The sequence below is a fragment of the Pelodiscus sinensis genome, chromosome 4 (assembly GCF_049634645.1).
Source record: "Pelodiscus sinensis isolate JC-2024 chromosome 4, ASM4963464v1, whole genome shotgun sequence".
In the NCBI taxonomy this organism is placed as follows: domain Eukaryota; kingdom Metazoa; phylum Chordata; order Testudines; family Trionychidae; genus Pelodiscus; species Pelodiscus sinensis.
Genome location: NC_134714.1, coordinates 127,761,532 through 127,776,100, shown reverse-complemented (window position 1 = coordinate 127,776,100; position 14,569 = coordinate 127,761,532). Strand labels below are relative to the sequence as shown.

Below are 14,569 nucleotides of genomic sequence, written 5' to 3'. Positions count from 1 at the left end.
TGCTGGTCCTGCTGCCATTAGGCTCACAGGCTCTCTGGTCCAGGAGCATCCATGGTTCTATCAGACTACAGATGTTGCTGAACCAGGTAGTGCCGGTTTTTGGAGGTGCAACCTGTAATCCCAGAAGGACACCAGTCAAGGAGCAGTGAGTGAGAGAAATGCAACGGATAAAGACCACCCAACAGCTATAAAACAAGGAAACAAGTGTATAGTCTCCACTCCACCTACATATGGTCACTGTGTGATCACCTTCATGAGTCTGATTGATTAGAAGGCGGGCTCTTCTTCACTAGAGGACTGGAAGGAAATCCCACCTCTGCTCTGAAATGCCACGTCCAACGAACACATCCGCTCTTCCGAAACATTTTTCGGAAAAGCGGGCGGTTTGTCTGAAATTTGGTGCCGTGTAGAAGCGTCAAATTTCAGAAAAGCCTCTTTCAAAAGAAAAGTGGGAAAAGACACACACATTGCAGTTCGCAATTTGCATATTGTTAAAGCAAACACTCCTCTCTGGTTTGGCAGCTAATGAACAGCTTTATTGATCAATAAGGGAATTCTCCATCCCCAGAGAAGGGCGTCTCCAGCTGGATGGTGCGGAGATTTAAATAGCCATCCTCATTGTGTCTTGTCTAGAGATTTCTCCATCCTCACTGAAATCTGTCTTCTCTTCAAAGATGGCCCGCAGTGCGACCAGGAGACAGCCTCTGAGTCGGTACTGCCTGTAGCTCCCAACAACAAAGTAAATAACTGGGTTGATGCTGCTGTTGATAGAGGCCAGCAGGTAAGAGAACTCATTAGTGAGACTATGCTCAATCAGGTCGAGGAAATATTGCACACTGAGAGGAACAGCAAAGACGAGGAAGAAGAAGACGGTGAGCAGGATAACGACGTAGAGCTTTCCTGGGTGGCGGAACTGGAGGCTACGTCGGAGCTTGATAAACAGGACCAGACTGGACACCACCATGATGGGAGCAAAAATGAGGCAATTCAGACCGTACACGGGTAGGAATCTGTACAAGCAATATTCTGTTCCATCCACAAGACACAAAGAATACACTATTCCTGAGAGCAGGCAGGAGAGAGCCCAGAGCAGGGCACAGATGATGGCAGACAAGTGCGTTGGGCGGCTGCGGCGGTGCCAGATGGGAAAGAAGACAGACACGCACCTCTCCATGCTGATAGCTGTCAGGAAATAAAGGCTGGCGCTGTACGTGAGCAAAGATAGCACCCGAAACGCGTTCATTAAGTTTGGCCCCCTTGAAGCAACACAAAAGTTATGTTCGGCATTAGAGGTTATAAGAAAACAAGGCAGGAAGAGGAGGAAGCCAAAGTCCGCAGCAGCCAGGTTGAGGATGTAGACAGTGAAGACGTTCCTCTTAATGCAGAAGCTGAGGAACCAGAGGACGATCCCGTTTCCCACCAACCCAAACAGGCAGAAGAGTAGGGTGATGCTGTCGATGGTCACAACAGTTACATCTATTGGGCATCCAGCCCAGTCGTTTTCCTCCTCAGGCCCCAGGCTGGTCTGATTCTCAGTAAAATACATTTCAGTCGTCTCACTCATCACTGTGGGATGCTGGACCTTCCCGTTGGCACTCACCTGTTGGCAGAGAGCAGATAGGGACCATTAGTGAGTGGCACCCCCAGTGCTGTGTCTCACTGCTCATTCCAAACCATCCCCAGCTTCCAGTCTTGGAACAGCCAGGTCCCAGCAAGTGGGAGGGAGAAATGTCTAAAGAGGTACTGGCCATAGGGATGCCGGGCAGAGAGAGAGACACGGAAGGAAGACTGCTGTGTACAGGCCCTATCTGGAGAGACAGACAGGCACACAGAGGGAGAGGGAGAGGAATAGAAAGAGAACACAGGAGGGACTGTCGGCCGTGTATGTGCAGAGAATGGCAGGAGGAAGAAATGTTGGTGAGAATTGAAGAGTGATGTAGAAAGAGGCAGAGAGAACAACAGAGAGAGAAATCACAAATCATTAATGATGACAAAGAGCAATCCTTTACCTTCCTTCCAGCGGCCTGATCCAAGTATTTACCGAAGCCGGGCTGGGATAGGTTTGCTTCAGAATCTCTCTGTCTCACAGGTTTCACTGTAGGATCTTCCTGGGTAATAACGTATAAAACAGCTACAAATTTTTTTGCCACTGTCTTGTGCCGCATCAAGTCCCTTCTCTGTCAGGGAAATGTCTTCTCCACCTTGGGCAGAGTGGGACTCGCAGATCACACAGTGTCAGGGCATCTGATGACTCTTGGGCAGATTGATAGCATCAGCCAACTTCAGCACTGTGTTTCCTTTCTGCCTTCCTCTGGCTTCTTACGCAATAAAGGAAATGCTTGCTCAAGGTTCAGTCTCATGGGGGAGATTCTGCAGAAAGTTTATTTTCTCTGAAAAAGGTTTTTCGTGTGTGAGGGTACAATACCCGTGTGAATGAGCATGAATATTTCATCATCATCATCTCCAACAACCATGGGTTCAACGCTCCTTGGTGCCTGATGCCTCCCTCACTATTTCCTTCTATCTTTCCCTGTCCAATACGGAGTGGTTTCTGTAGACTAGGTCTGCACAAATCTACTATATCATCTACCCATTCTCTGTGGGGTCTGCATCTCCTATTTGGACCATCCATTATGTCGAATACCAGGGTCTTAAGTTTTTGCTCGTTGTTCATTTTGCAGATATACCCAAATAGCTGAAACTTCCATTGAATGACCTTCTGCCATAGGTTCTCTTTTGGCTGTATCTTCCTATATAATTCCTCGTTGGTGACCTTCTGCATCCATCCTATTCTCGGGATCTTTCTATAACAACTCCTCTCGAACGCCAATATCCTTCTCTTCTAATGTTTCATAGCACCTATGTCTCACATCCATACAAAATGCTGCTAAATACACACATTTTCAAGATGCTCAGCTTCATTCCTAAGCTAATAGCTTTACTTTTCCAGATCTTATCCATCGTCTTCAAACTCACTCTTGCTTTTGCTATTCTAGTTGCTATTTCCTTCTTACAGTCTAGATCATACATCATGTTGCTCCCCAAATACGTGAACTTCTCTACGTTCTCTAGTTTGATCCCATCTACACTGCTCTTCCTTCCAATTTCCTTATCTGCAGATACCATTGTCTTCATTGTATCGATATTCATAATCAGTCCGTACCACTTCCCTTCCTCATTTAGCACCTGCACCGTTCTCGCTAGCGTCTCTTCATCTTCCTCGATTTGCATCTTCTTAATTGTTTAATTTTTTTACAGTTTTTCCAAATGGTATTTCTGGGAAACTTGAGTTGTGACTTTTGTGACTTGATGATAGGAAATCTTATGCCCAGGTGCAGCCTGGGGGCGAGCCACACAGGCCACTGGGGCTCTCTGGGCCCAGTCTGGGGCTAAGGGAAGATTGGCCTGGGTCTGGAGGAGCCAGAGGGCAGCCCAGAACCAGAAGGGGGCTCAACTCAGGGCTGAGGGACACTGTGCAGGCCTCCTACCACCACTCTCTGACTCAGGGTAGCTGGGGGCCATGTAAACCTCCCACTGGTGTTCCCTGGGCCTGGTCGAGGGGGACGAGGGCCACACATGCATCCCACTGGCATTCTCTGGACTCAGCCCAGGGAGGGAAGGAGTGGTCACACTGGGTGGCCTGGCAGTGCTGGTAGTGAGGTTGTCTGTGGGTCCTGGAGAGTAGGCAGTGACTGTGCTGCCTGGCTGCAGTGGTGCTGCTGGGGGGGCCGTGGTGGGAAGACTGGGGGGACTTCCTTCCCCTCTCCTGTGCTAGGACTGAGGGCCAGAAAGGAGAAGTTTAGAGAAGGGGGGCTGCTTATCTGGGATGGTGGCAGGCAACATAGTGAGCCCCATCCCCACTTCCTGGGTAGTGTGACTGCCCCAATGGTCACTCTCTGTTGTACAGCTCTCCCCTGCACTCACTGCCCTGGAGGTGACTGTGAGTATCGCATTCCTCTCTCTGTGCCCCTTTCTTCCATGTGATGGAAAATAATGTAATTCCGGGCACATCCCATTTTTCTGGCACAACCAAACCCTGACCTTGCTTTAAGTTAGATGAGGAAGCTACATTCCAAATTTGGTGGTCCTAGCTTTTACTATTGAGGCGGAGTTCTTGAACAAATGGACTCGCAGACAGACAGATGCACCAATCTCTAATATATAAATACCAAGTTTTTACATGTGATCATTAGAAAATGTAAATAATCCTAGAAGGAGCTAAAGATCCTGCCGAGAACGAGGGAAATGCAGTGGGTATAAGAGAAGGAAACAGGCATAGAATCCTCTTGTGATGAGTTCTTGTGGTTCAACATGGAACTGGGGTGTCACTGAGCTCTCTGTCCCAGCAACCTGGGCGCTCTCTCACCCTGTGATGCTGTGACAATCTGCAAATAGTGACTTTATTATATTAGCCCACAGCATGAGAACTGAAGAGTAGGGCGGGGTGGGGGAGGTGTTCTAAAGAAAGAAACACCTCTAAATATAGCTACAGCTAAACAAAAAATACACTTTGTCCAAATCAGCATTAAGTCTGAGCTTTACAAAATGTAAATAATCCCAGAGGACACAAATAAAGGAGCAGTAAAGGGGGGAACATGACAAATAGACATTACCCACCTGCTACAAAAGAAGGAATCAAGTGTGTACCCGCCACTGCATGTGCACATGGGTTGCTTTCACTGCCTTTCTTCCATAGTTATTCAAAAGAACAAAATGTTTTCTAATGGTGGTATTTACAATGGGAGTTTCCAGCTACAACCTGCAACAAAACTCTCCCACGTGCCAGTTTAATGCTTTAATACAGAGAAGGGATTTAAATAAAAATTTATCCTTGGGCCTGACACACGCCTCATCGTACTTCATTGTGCATTTAATAGAGTTCATGGAAGGAGACTGGATTACAATGTGGCTGAGTTGGTGCTTTATGTGAACGTCATGTTGGTACTGCTCTTGCATCAACAGTGAAAGACGGAACAAGCAGCAACCAGGATGGAGGCCTAATCCAGGATACTGTGGGAAGACTGCAAGTGACTACAGGGCTAAATGAAAGTTAAACCAAACTTGACACCTTTCCTTTGGACACAGATACTAGTGCTTACAGCTTGGGGAGGCAGTGACACAAGAACAGAAAGCAGGAGTGTGGAACCTATGGCAGAGAGGCCAAATCCAGCCCCTGGCTTACCTGGATCTGGCCCCTGAGGATCAGGGCTCCTCGCCCAGCATCAAGAAGCTGGTTCTCCAGCCCTGTGACTCTCCTCGCATCCAGACTCCATGCCCCTATTCTGCTCTTGCACCCTACCTCGCACCCAGCCCCACCAACCTCCAACCCACTCCTGCATTCTCCCTCCTGCCCAGACCCCACATCTCAAGATTGCTTCCAAACACTGAACTCTTCATTTTTGGCCCAACCCCAGAGCATAGGTGGGACCACGAAATCTACTAGCCGTCCTCCCAGGTTTGATGTGTGGGGAGTGTCTTTCTCCTTCTCAAGCTTCAGCAGGGGAGCTGAGTTAGCCTGTAACTGGCAAAACTTACAAAAACAACGACTAGTGTTGCAGCACCGTAAAGACTAACAAAACATGTAGATGGTATCATGAACTTTTGTGCGAACAATCCACTTCTTCAGATGAAGAAGTGAGCTGTGCCCACAAAAGCTCATGATACAATCTACATGTTTCATTTTCTCTAGGGTGCTGCAAGACTATTCGTTGTTTTTGTAAGTTTCTCCTTATGAGCTGGGGGGGGGTTCTTCTCACCTTTGTGTGGCCCCCAACTGATTTCAAAAAAAGTTCCCCACCACTGACATAAGGGGTCTGAAAAGAGAATGACTAATTTTAATAAAAGTAAAAGCTATCCTGAGAGAAATTACCTAAGCAGCCCCCCTGCAGTGGTTAAATCTTTGGAGCATTTTCACACCGTGGTCAGGACAGACCACATAGCTCTGCAAAGTCTCTTTGGTTTCAAACTGGGCTAGAAAACTTGTAATGCTGTGATTTCACAGTTACACCGAAGCCTGGCAGAAAACATAGCAATGCTAATGTCTTACCCAGATGGCCTTGTTGGAGCGACTAATTAACAACACTCCCCTAAATAGCATTACAAAGAATTGGTTGCTCAGAGCGGAGGGGTGACTGAGCTCAGGACGAGAGAGTCGTATCCTCTCTTCCCATGATTTGCAGAAGTGAAAATACTGATTGTTTCATTAACTGGAACAGAGGACATCAGGTTGCAGGAGCACATCCACATCACAATGTTGCACTAAAAGCCTGCAAGTCGCAGTGAGGATGCTTAGAATTTAAAGATGAAATATTATAGGGGGTGGTGCAAATGAGCAAGTGATACGTACAGGTATCCACAAATTCTAGCAGAAACACTGAAAGGGGAGGTACTCCTAGGGTACGTCTAAACTACATGGCTCCGTCGACGAAGCCATGTAGATTTGTTTGTTTGGCAAAGGGAAATGAAGCCGCCATTAAATTTACATGGCTGCCGCGCTGAGCCGACAAACAGCTGATCAGCTGTTTGCCGGCTCAGCGCACTAGTCTGGACACTCCCCTGTCGACATGAAAGCCTTTTATCGACCTCCCCGGTAAACCTCATCCTATGAGGCATAATGGGGAGGTTGATAAAGGGCTTTCAGGTTGGCGCGGGAGCGTCCAGACTAGCGCGCTGAGCTGACAAACAGCTGATCAGCTGATTGTCGGCTCAGCGCAGCAGCCATGTAAATGTAAATGAAGCCGCGATTATTTAAATCGCGGCTTCATTTCCCTTTGCCGATCAACCTAATCTCCATGGCTCCATCGATGGAGCCATGTAGTTTAGACACACCTAGTTTTAAAACTGATGGATATTGTGGGGTTTGCAAAAATCGCAGCCACTTTAAGGGCTTGTCTATACTTACCAGAGGATTGACAGGGATTTAGTGGGTCTAGTAAAGTCTCACTAAATCAAATACTGAGGATGCCCTCATCGACCATGGTACAGCTTGTAGTCATGAGGATTAAAGGAAGTCAACAGCATAGTTTCTCCCATCAACCTACCACTGTGGGGAGGCCTCAGAAAATCCATGTAAGGTACGTCGACTCCAGCTATATAGTTGTCGTGGCTGGAACTGTGTAGCTGACGTCAATTTCTTCTGCCAGTGTAGACCTTGCCTCAGAGACAGTTCCTGCAGGCAGGATGTATGAAACTGGTGCTGGAAGGGTGATGTTTACACTGAAGAGAAGGGTACATTTTAGACTGGGAGCAGCCCTTTACAGCTCTTTTAACGAGGGTCCCTGTGAAGTGCATCGGTGTTGAGGTGCTGGATCCTTAACCTGAGGCAGAGACTGGCCAGCAATAATTGTTGGTAACTGTGGACTATTAACCGTACAAAGTGGCCTGAGGTTTATCCAATAAGAAATCAAGAGGCTGTGATAGTAGCTGGAGTCCTAGTGAATGAATTCTTCACTAGATTTGGGGTCCTGTGTGAGGGCACCCACCCACAGCAATTCACAAACCAGGGCACAAATCAGTGGTCCTGCAGCTCCCCTCCCTCAGCCAGGGCCACAAGTCCCCTCCCCCGCAGAGAAACCCCCAAACTCTTCCTGCCAGAAAAGCCCTATCCCCTTCCTTCCTTCCCTCCCCCAAACCCAAGTTATGAAAGCTGCAACAGCATCTCATGATTCAAAGATGCTTTTGATATGCCCCTTGCAGGTTCCGGGGCCAAGTATCCCCACCTCAGAACCTGCATGGGGCATATCAAGAATGTCTTTCAGTCAATTTTCCGTGATTCTAAGGATCCACCAAACCTGCATCACCCCAGGCTACCCTCAATCCAATGGGATTACAGAAAGTTTTCGTATGATACCAGGGGTTCTGCTGGCCACCTCTTTAATACAGCACCAAAGGGACTTTTGATGGCTCCTAGATAGGCTTGGCAAACTTTAAATTGGATAATGTTGATGGATAATGCTGATGTTTGTTTTGAAGCATGTTTTAATTGTTATTGATTTAAATTTTCACAGCCATGTAAAATTATGGGAGGTGTCAGGAAATGGGAGGGGTCGGTCACTTTCTTATTGAGATTAGATACTGGGATTCGGAAAGGTAGTTTTATAACGCTCAAAACAGAAATTGTCAATACTTCATCAAAATATACCACAGCCTTACCTTAAACTCTAATAAATTCGCAAGCAGCATGTTTTTTATTTTTGCCAATCTGTACATTGCAAGCATTGGAATAAATCAGATATTTCCACTGAGTTGATGGAGTGGCCCCAAAATAGCTGGAACAAACCAGTGAATCTTGCTTCATATGGGGTAGGATCAAACTCTGTCCAAGAAGAGTATCTCACTGGTTTACTTACCAGATCTGTCCTTTGGATGAATCTCGCAGCTCAATGCAAACCTGGGCATTTAAAAGATGAGTTACACAAGTTTTATGTTGATACAATATGGGTATATCTAGACTACAGGGTTTTGTCAACAAAAGTGGACTTTTGTTGACAAAACTATACCTGCGTCTACACACATAACATCGACAGAACTCAGCAGTTTTGTCGATGGCTGTAAACCTCATTCTATGAGGAATAACACCTTTTGTCAACAGAGTTCTGTCGACAGAAGGTGTTTTTGCATGTACACTGTCCTTTGCGTCTACGCTGTCATGTCGACAAAGCAGCTTGCTGTGTCGACAGAACTGGATGTAGTCTAGACACTCTTTGTTGACAGAAGCTTTGTCGACAGTATCTGTCAACAAAACTTCTGTCGACAAAAGTCTAGACATACCCTATGTGTATTTATTACTACCATATCATGTTAGTAGTCTCATCGTTGCTGCTGTTCAGATTTTTAATTTGATGAAATTTAATGGCAAGAATGATAGTCAAGTTTTTAATCTGGGCATTTCATCATCTGGCAACATGACAAACAGCATAGACTTTTGAAACTCTTTCACACATGAGAGAATTACCAAACTTCAGAGCATTTCTGCAGGGCTTCTAGCGCTACATCACTGCCACAGAACATGTTGTATAAATGTGAACATACCACTTGGCTAAGGTAGATAAGTCCTGCATTTTTCAAGATAATAAAGCCGGGTGGAGAAACTACAGTCCATGGGCTTCATCCAGCCCATTGGAACCTTGCATCTGTCCCTGAAGCTCCTGTATAAGTGTGGGGTCAGGAGCTTACCCTGGTCCACCTGTCACTAATTTGCCCCTGGGAAGAAGTCAGACTAAAAGATTTGCCCACCCCTGGAATAAAGACAAACAAGTTTTTAAATCTGAGAATTGGGAAGAGGCCGTCTAACCTATTCTTGCACCACAGCTCTCTGAAGCCTTTCTCTGCCCTTCTCCGTAGCTCAAACCCTGAGCCCTAGTTGAGGAGGTTTGGGGGCTTGCTCCTCTCAGGAGCAGCAGCAATCGTACTGTTGACCTAACCATGTGTTTTCTTTCTCTAGACCTCTTTCTGTGCCAGCTGATTGGCTCAGAGCCAACAGAGCAGCCTGCAATCCATCCCATAGCTCCCCCTGGGCAAGGTAGGGCAGGACAGCATTCATATTCTCCAGTGATGGATGGATTGGCAACAGGGAGTCAGGGGTGAGATTTCCTCACATTCATCGCACCAACCAGAGTTCTAAGACTAACACCCCTCTCTGCCCAAATTCATATCCCAAAAGCTTCAGGGGGGTACCTGAGTTAGTCTGGAACGAGGTGTACAGCTAGTTCGGATTAGGAAGCCTAATCCGAACTAGCTACTCCGTGCCCGAGCGCCATGGCGGGAGGCAAAGAGGGGCGCAAAGGGGGGGCGGGGCGGTGACGTACACAGCCAGGCCCCACCCCCTGGCCATGTAGGTCACCGCCCCTCCCCCTTCCTCTCCTGCCATGGTGCTTGGCTGACTTCTGTGCCACTCAGCTGGGCCACCGCAGGGAAGCAAGTGGCCGTTTGGGCCCTGCGCTCCCCATGCAGCACAGGGGTGCTGTATGGGGACGGCGGCACCCAAAGAGCTGCTTGTGCCACTTGCTCCCAGCAGCAGCCCAGCTAAGCGGCGCAGAAATCAACCAAGAGGCATGGCAGGAGGCGAAGAACGTGACTCAGGCAACAGCGCCGCCCAGAGGGAACAGCCAGCATTCCAGCGTTACAGAGTCACAGACATTGGGCTACTATATAGATGATTATAATGATCCTAATTAACACTAAATCAGGCAATCAGTGAGGTTGTTTAACTATATTGATCATTATATGTATTACTTCTTTTAGAACAGTTTGTATTTTGGGGGTCCTGATGTGTTTGGGCAAATACCATTCCATGATCAATATCTGTATATTATTTGCTCTGCTATCCACCCAGTAAAAATGCCTTTTTTCAATCTCTCTTTCTAGTACATAGGTTCCCAAACTGGGGGAGGGGGGGGGCGTGAAGAAATTCCGGGGGGGGGGGGGCACAAGGCAACCCAGCCCCTCCACCGTCAATTCCCCCTCCCCTCCGCCCAAGAAAAAGACCGGTCCATCTGGTAAAAAAATGTAGAAAATACCGGACATGTGAAATGCCCAGTATTTTCTGCTTTTCCTGGCTCAGGCGTCTGCTGAAACACGTGCAGCTCGAGCTGTCTGGGGTGGAGGGGAGGATGGAGCATCCCTGGCAGACTTGAAAATGGCTGCCTTAAAAGAGCAATGCCTGCTCTTAAAAGGACTTTTTTTTTGGTCAAAAGTTTTCCCTTGGAGCACCAGCACCTTTTTTTTTTTTGTTTTTGTTTTTTTTTTTTTACACTGGTCCTGGATGTGACTTTTTTTTTCCTCAACAAGTTTTGCAACTATTTGGGAGGAGGGGGTAACATGAGGGTTTCTCAAAAATCAAAAAGGGGGTGTGATGCCAAAAAGTTTGGGAACCACTGTTCTAGCAGATATATTTTAATTTTAAAAAATCACAAATATTTACTGCCACAGTAAGCTAAAATAAACAGTCTCAGGCAAAAATATATCCTTGAGTATACGTAGAATATATATTATTGACCCAGAAATCATGGATACAAGCATTTTTAAGACATATGGTTTGACTTGTAACAAAATATAACAGAAGTCTTATATTTGCCAAGAAAAGAGAATATGGAACAATAAGAAAAGTTCTAAATTTCATACTAACTGAATTGCTTACACCCCGAATGCACCAGTTGCATTTCTCAGATAATGGCAGTTTTCTGTGATAGCAATCCCTTTAGACTTAATCTTTAGCAAGCCATTTCCGTTACTTTGGAGAAAAAAAGTAACAAACACATTGCTGATCTTATAAAACTGCCCCTGTGCTCACAAGATGCACTGATGTTATGATCTCTGTATCCTACCCTATGCAGCATAAGAAAGTCACTTCTTTGAGGGGACCTGGCAGGGACTGGTTGTTGGACACCACACAGGGGAATTCTGTGTTCAGATGATAGATTATAATTCAGAAAAGATCCAAAGAAAATAGGTTCGTTCCCAAGGTGTTGGAGGGAAGTAAAGGTAAGTGTTTGTTAGATCAATTCTTTGCTGCTGGTTGTTTTCCCTCTCTCCACTTCATATTCCAGGGATCTATGATGGGTGCCAGTAACCTATAATTCCCCATGTCGTCTCCTGCCACTTCCAATCCATAAATGGATGACAGCTCCTCCCATTATCTTTTCCCTTTCTTAATAATCTATCCAGCTCTCGCTGTGTTTGTGTTTCTCTCTCTCTCTCTTTCGGCTGCTCCCTACCTTTCCCCATCTCTTTCTATCCTTAGCATCTCCCAGGACTGTAATCTCTCTGGATACTTCAGTCACACCCACTTGGATCTGGCTGTTCCAGGTCATTAAACAGTAGAGGGGCTGGAATGGTCAGTGAAGCACAGTGCTGGGGATAACCAGGTCTCTGAATCTCCTCTATCTACTCTCTGCTAACAGGTGTGCATACGCAGTGGTTTTGAGAGGAAGATGTCACCAAGCCCAGAGAGCAGAAGTTTTATGACTGAGCCATGCACAACGTTCCTTCCTCCCACAATGACCGACTTTAATTATTCTAATACAAATAATGGGAACGAATGCTTCAAAGACAGTTTCACTGACATCTCCATTAACAGCGTCACTCTGCTCATCTGCCTGTTGGGGCTCATGGGGAATGGGACCATCCTCTGGTTTCTGGGCTTCCGCATTAAAAGGAACACCTTCACCGTCTACATCCTGAACCTAGGCATTGCCGACTTTGGTTTCCTTCTCTTCCTGGGTGTTTCCCTTACAATGAATATGATGAATCATTTCTTCTGTTTGGATTTAGAATGGAGGCCTTTTCTGCTGCTGTTTCTGTTCACATACAACACCAGCCTGTATCTCCTAACAGCCATCAGTATTGAGAGGTGTATCTCGGTCTTCTTCCCACTCTGGAGCCGATGCCGCCGCCCAAAGCCTTTGTCTGCCCTGGTGTGTGCCTTGCTCTGGGTTTTCTCCTCCCTGCTAATTGGACTAGTTTGTCATTTTTGTCTTCTTAATCCGGATAAAAAGTGTTTAGTGACAGTCATATCCATGAATATTTTCAATTTCCTAGTTTTCACTCCCATCATGGTTCTGTCCAATCTGATCTTGTCCATCAAAGTCCGATGTAGCTCCCAGCGACGTCAGCCAAGAAAACTCTATGCTGTTATCCTACTCACCATCCTCTTTTTCCTTGTTTTTGCTGTTCCTCTCAGCATTCAGTGCTTTATGCTGTATTTTAATTACTTCTTATTCTCCAATGAGACATGCTTCATGCTGGCCTCACTAAACAGCAGCATCAACCCAGTTATTTACTTCCTAATTGGGAGCTACAAAAAACGGCGATTCCAGGGGTCTGTTAAAGTTGTGCTCCAGAGGGTCTTTGAGGAGAAGGCAGATATCAGAGAGGATGGAGAGACTCAGAGTGCAAACCCAATGGAAATGACTACTTAAATCCCTCCAGAATCCAACCTGGGACACCGTTTTCAAGGGATGAAGAGTTACCGAGATCACAGAATCAAAAACATTAGAAGTTGAAAGGTCATTTCCTAAGTTTTTTTCCCATCCCCACCCAGGGCACAACCGTTCCCTAGAATGGATCCCCTGGGTTCACTGCAGTTGTAAAAACACAAATGGGTCACATGGGGCCCCATCCTGCCCCCTTTAGAATTAGTAGGGAGAGTCCTATTGATGTGAAGGTGAGCAGGAAGAGCCCCCATTGTGGTCCCATTCACATTGTTTCAGAAATGTTATTGATAAGGAATTTCACTTTTGGTGGCAAGTTTCTCCTCAAATCACCAGGAGAGTGCTACTGTCTTTTCCATAAAAACCTACTGTCAATAACCATTCATAGTCTTAGTTTTACCTGCCATTTACAGGGAAAATGGGTAAGTGAGTAGTTTCGTTTGGAAGGGGTCCCATATAAAGCGAGATTAAAAAGTTTGGGACTTTTCAGCTTAGAGAAGAGGAGACTAATGGGGGGATCTGATAGAGGTCTATAAAATCATGACTGGTATGGAAAAAGTGAATAAGAAAATGTTATTTACTTATTCCCACAATATAAGAAGAAGGGGTCATCAAATGAATTTAATAAGTACCAGTTTTAAAACAAACAAAAGGAAGTTTTTCTTCACTCCGCGCACAGTCAACCTGTGGAACTCCTTGCCAGAGGATGTGGTGAAGACTAGGACTTTAACAGGGTTTTAAAAAAATCCAGATAGATTCATGGAGGTTAGGTCCATCAATGGCTATTAGCCAGGATGGGCAGGAATGGTGTCCCTACCCCCTGTTTGTCTGGAAATGGATGACAGGAGAAGGATCATGTGATGATTACCTGTTGTGTTCCCTCCTTGTGGGGCATCTGGAAAACAGGATACTGGGCTAGATGGGCCTTTGGTCTGACCCAGTGTGGACATTCTTATGTTCTTACGTGTAGGAGACATGGTTATGTGGGAGGTAAGAATAATCATGTAGAAATAGCCCCATGTAAATAATTCCACAGCCAGCTATCGTGCATGAAATACAGGCAGATGTCCCCTGCAGCTCTGGGTTCTTTCTTATGCATAGTGATATATGAAACTTTCGCCTCTATTCCAATGGAAAAAAAATCCAAAATGACTATCAGCTAAGCAAGGAGGTTATTCTCTTCTAGTAATAATGCCTGGATGCTGAGCCCCCAAAAAGTCACAGCAGTCACTGCCTGCTATCTTTCTGTCCACTAACTTCAGTGTTAACATGAATAAACGCCATCTCTCACTCACTTTCCTGTGTGTGTGACCTCTCCTCTCTTGCCTTGAATAGGCAATGCACACAAATGCTCAATCTCCAGAAGGATCAGACCATTTCTATAGGTGCTCAGGGCATTTTCAGAAAGGTAGCTTTTGGGTCAAACCAACCGAGGCTGTAGGGCTTTGACAGACCTAAGCCAGAAGCCTGCCACACTGTGGTCCTGTTGGATACTGGGAGGTGGGCAGGCTAACATTCTTATGTTTTTATGAGTAGGAGACACATCTAAAGGACCTCCCCTCAACCTACAGGGAGGGTCCACAGAGCCCAGAATGTCAAATAATTACTGGGGACAAATGAATTAAAACAGGGAGGGGTGT

General features: G+C 46.1%; 2 protein-coding genes across 2 annotated transcripts; one reads left to right on the top strand and one right to left on the bottom strand.

The window, feature by feature from the left end:
- Positions 1–407: 407 nt before the first annotated feature.
- LOC112544781 (mas-related G-protein coupled receptor member H-like) lies at positions 408–2,723 on the bottom strand. Its single transcript, XM_025181608.2, has 2 exons — positions 2,010–2,723; positions 408–1,600 (listed from the first exon to the last, which is right to left on the bottom strand). Exons 1-2 carry the CDS (start codon positions 2,163–2,165, stop codon positions 602–604), a joined length of 1,155 nt encoding a protein of 384 aa, XP_025037393.2. The 5' UTR covers positions 2,166–2,723; the 3' UTR covers positions 408–601.
- An 8,565-nt stretch (positions 2,724–11,288) lies between these two features.
- LOC102444974 (mas-related G-protein coupled receptor member H-like) lies at positions 11,289–14,354 on the top strand. The gene is made up of 2 exons (XM_075926069.1): positions 11,289–11,481; positions 11,901–14,354. Exon 2 carries the CDS (start codon positions 11,931–11,933, stop codon positions 12,915–12,917), a length of 987 nt encoding a protein of 328 aa, XP_075782184.1. The 5' UTR covers positions 11,289–11,481; positions 11,901–11,930; the 3' UTR covers positions 12,918–14,354.
- Positions 14,355–14,569: the final 215 nt, after the last annotated feature.

What these genes read in the sequence shown, in the direction of transcription:
- LOC102444974 (XM_075926069.1), top strand. Translation starts at nt 11,931, where the DNA reads ATGTCACCAAGCCCAGAGAGCAGAAGTTTTATGACTGAGCCATGCACA.
- LOC112544781 (XM_025181608.2), bottom strand. Translation starts at nt 2,165, where the DNA reads ATGCGGCACAAGACAGTGGCAAAAAAATTTGTAGCTGTTTTATACGTT. An exon ending in ATCAGGCCGCTGGAAGGAAG is followed by an intron (nt 1,601 to 2,009) that starts GTAAAGGATTGC and finishes CTCTGCCAACAG; the next exon opens with GTGAGTGCCAACGGGAAGGT.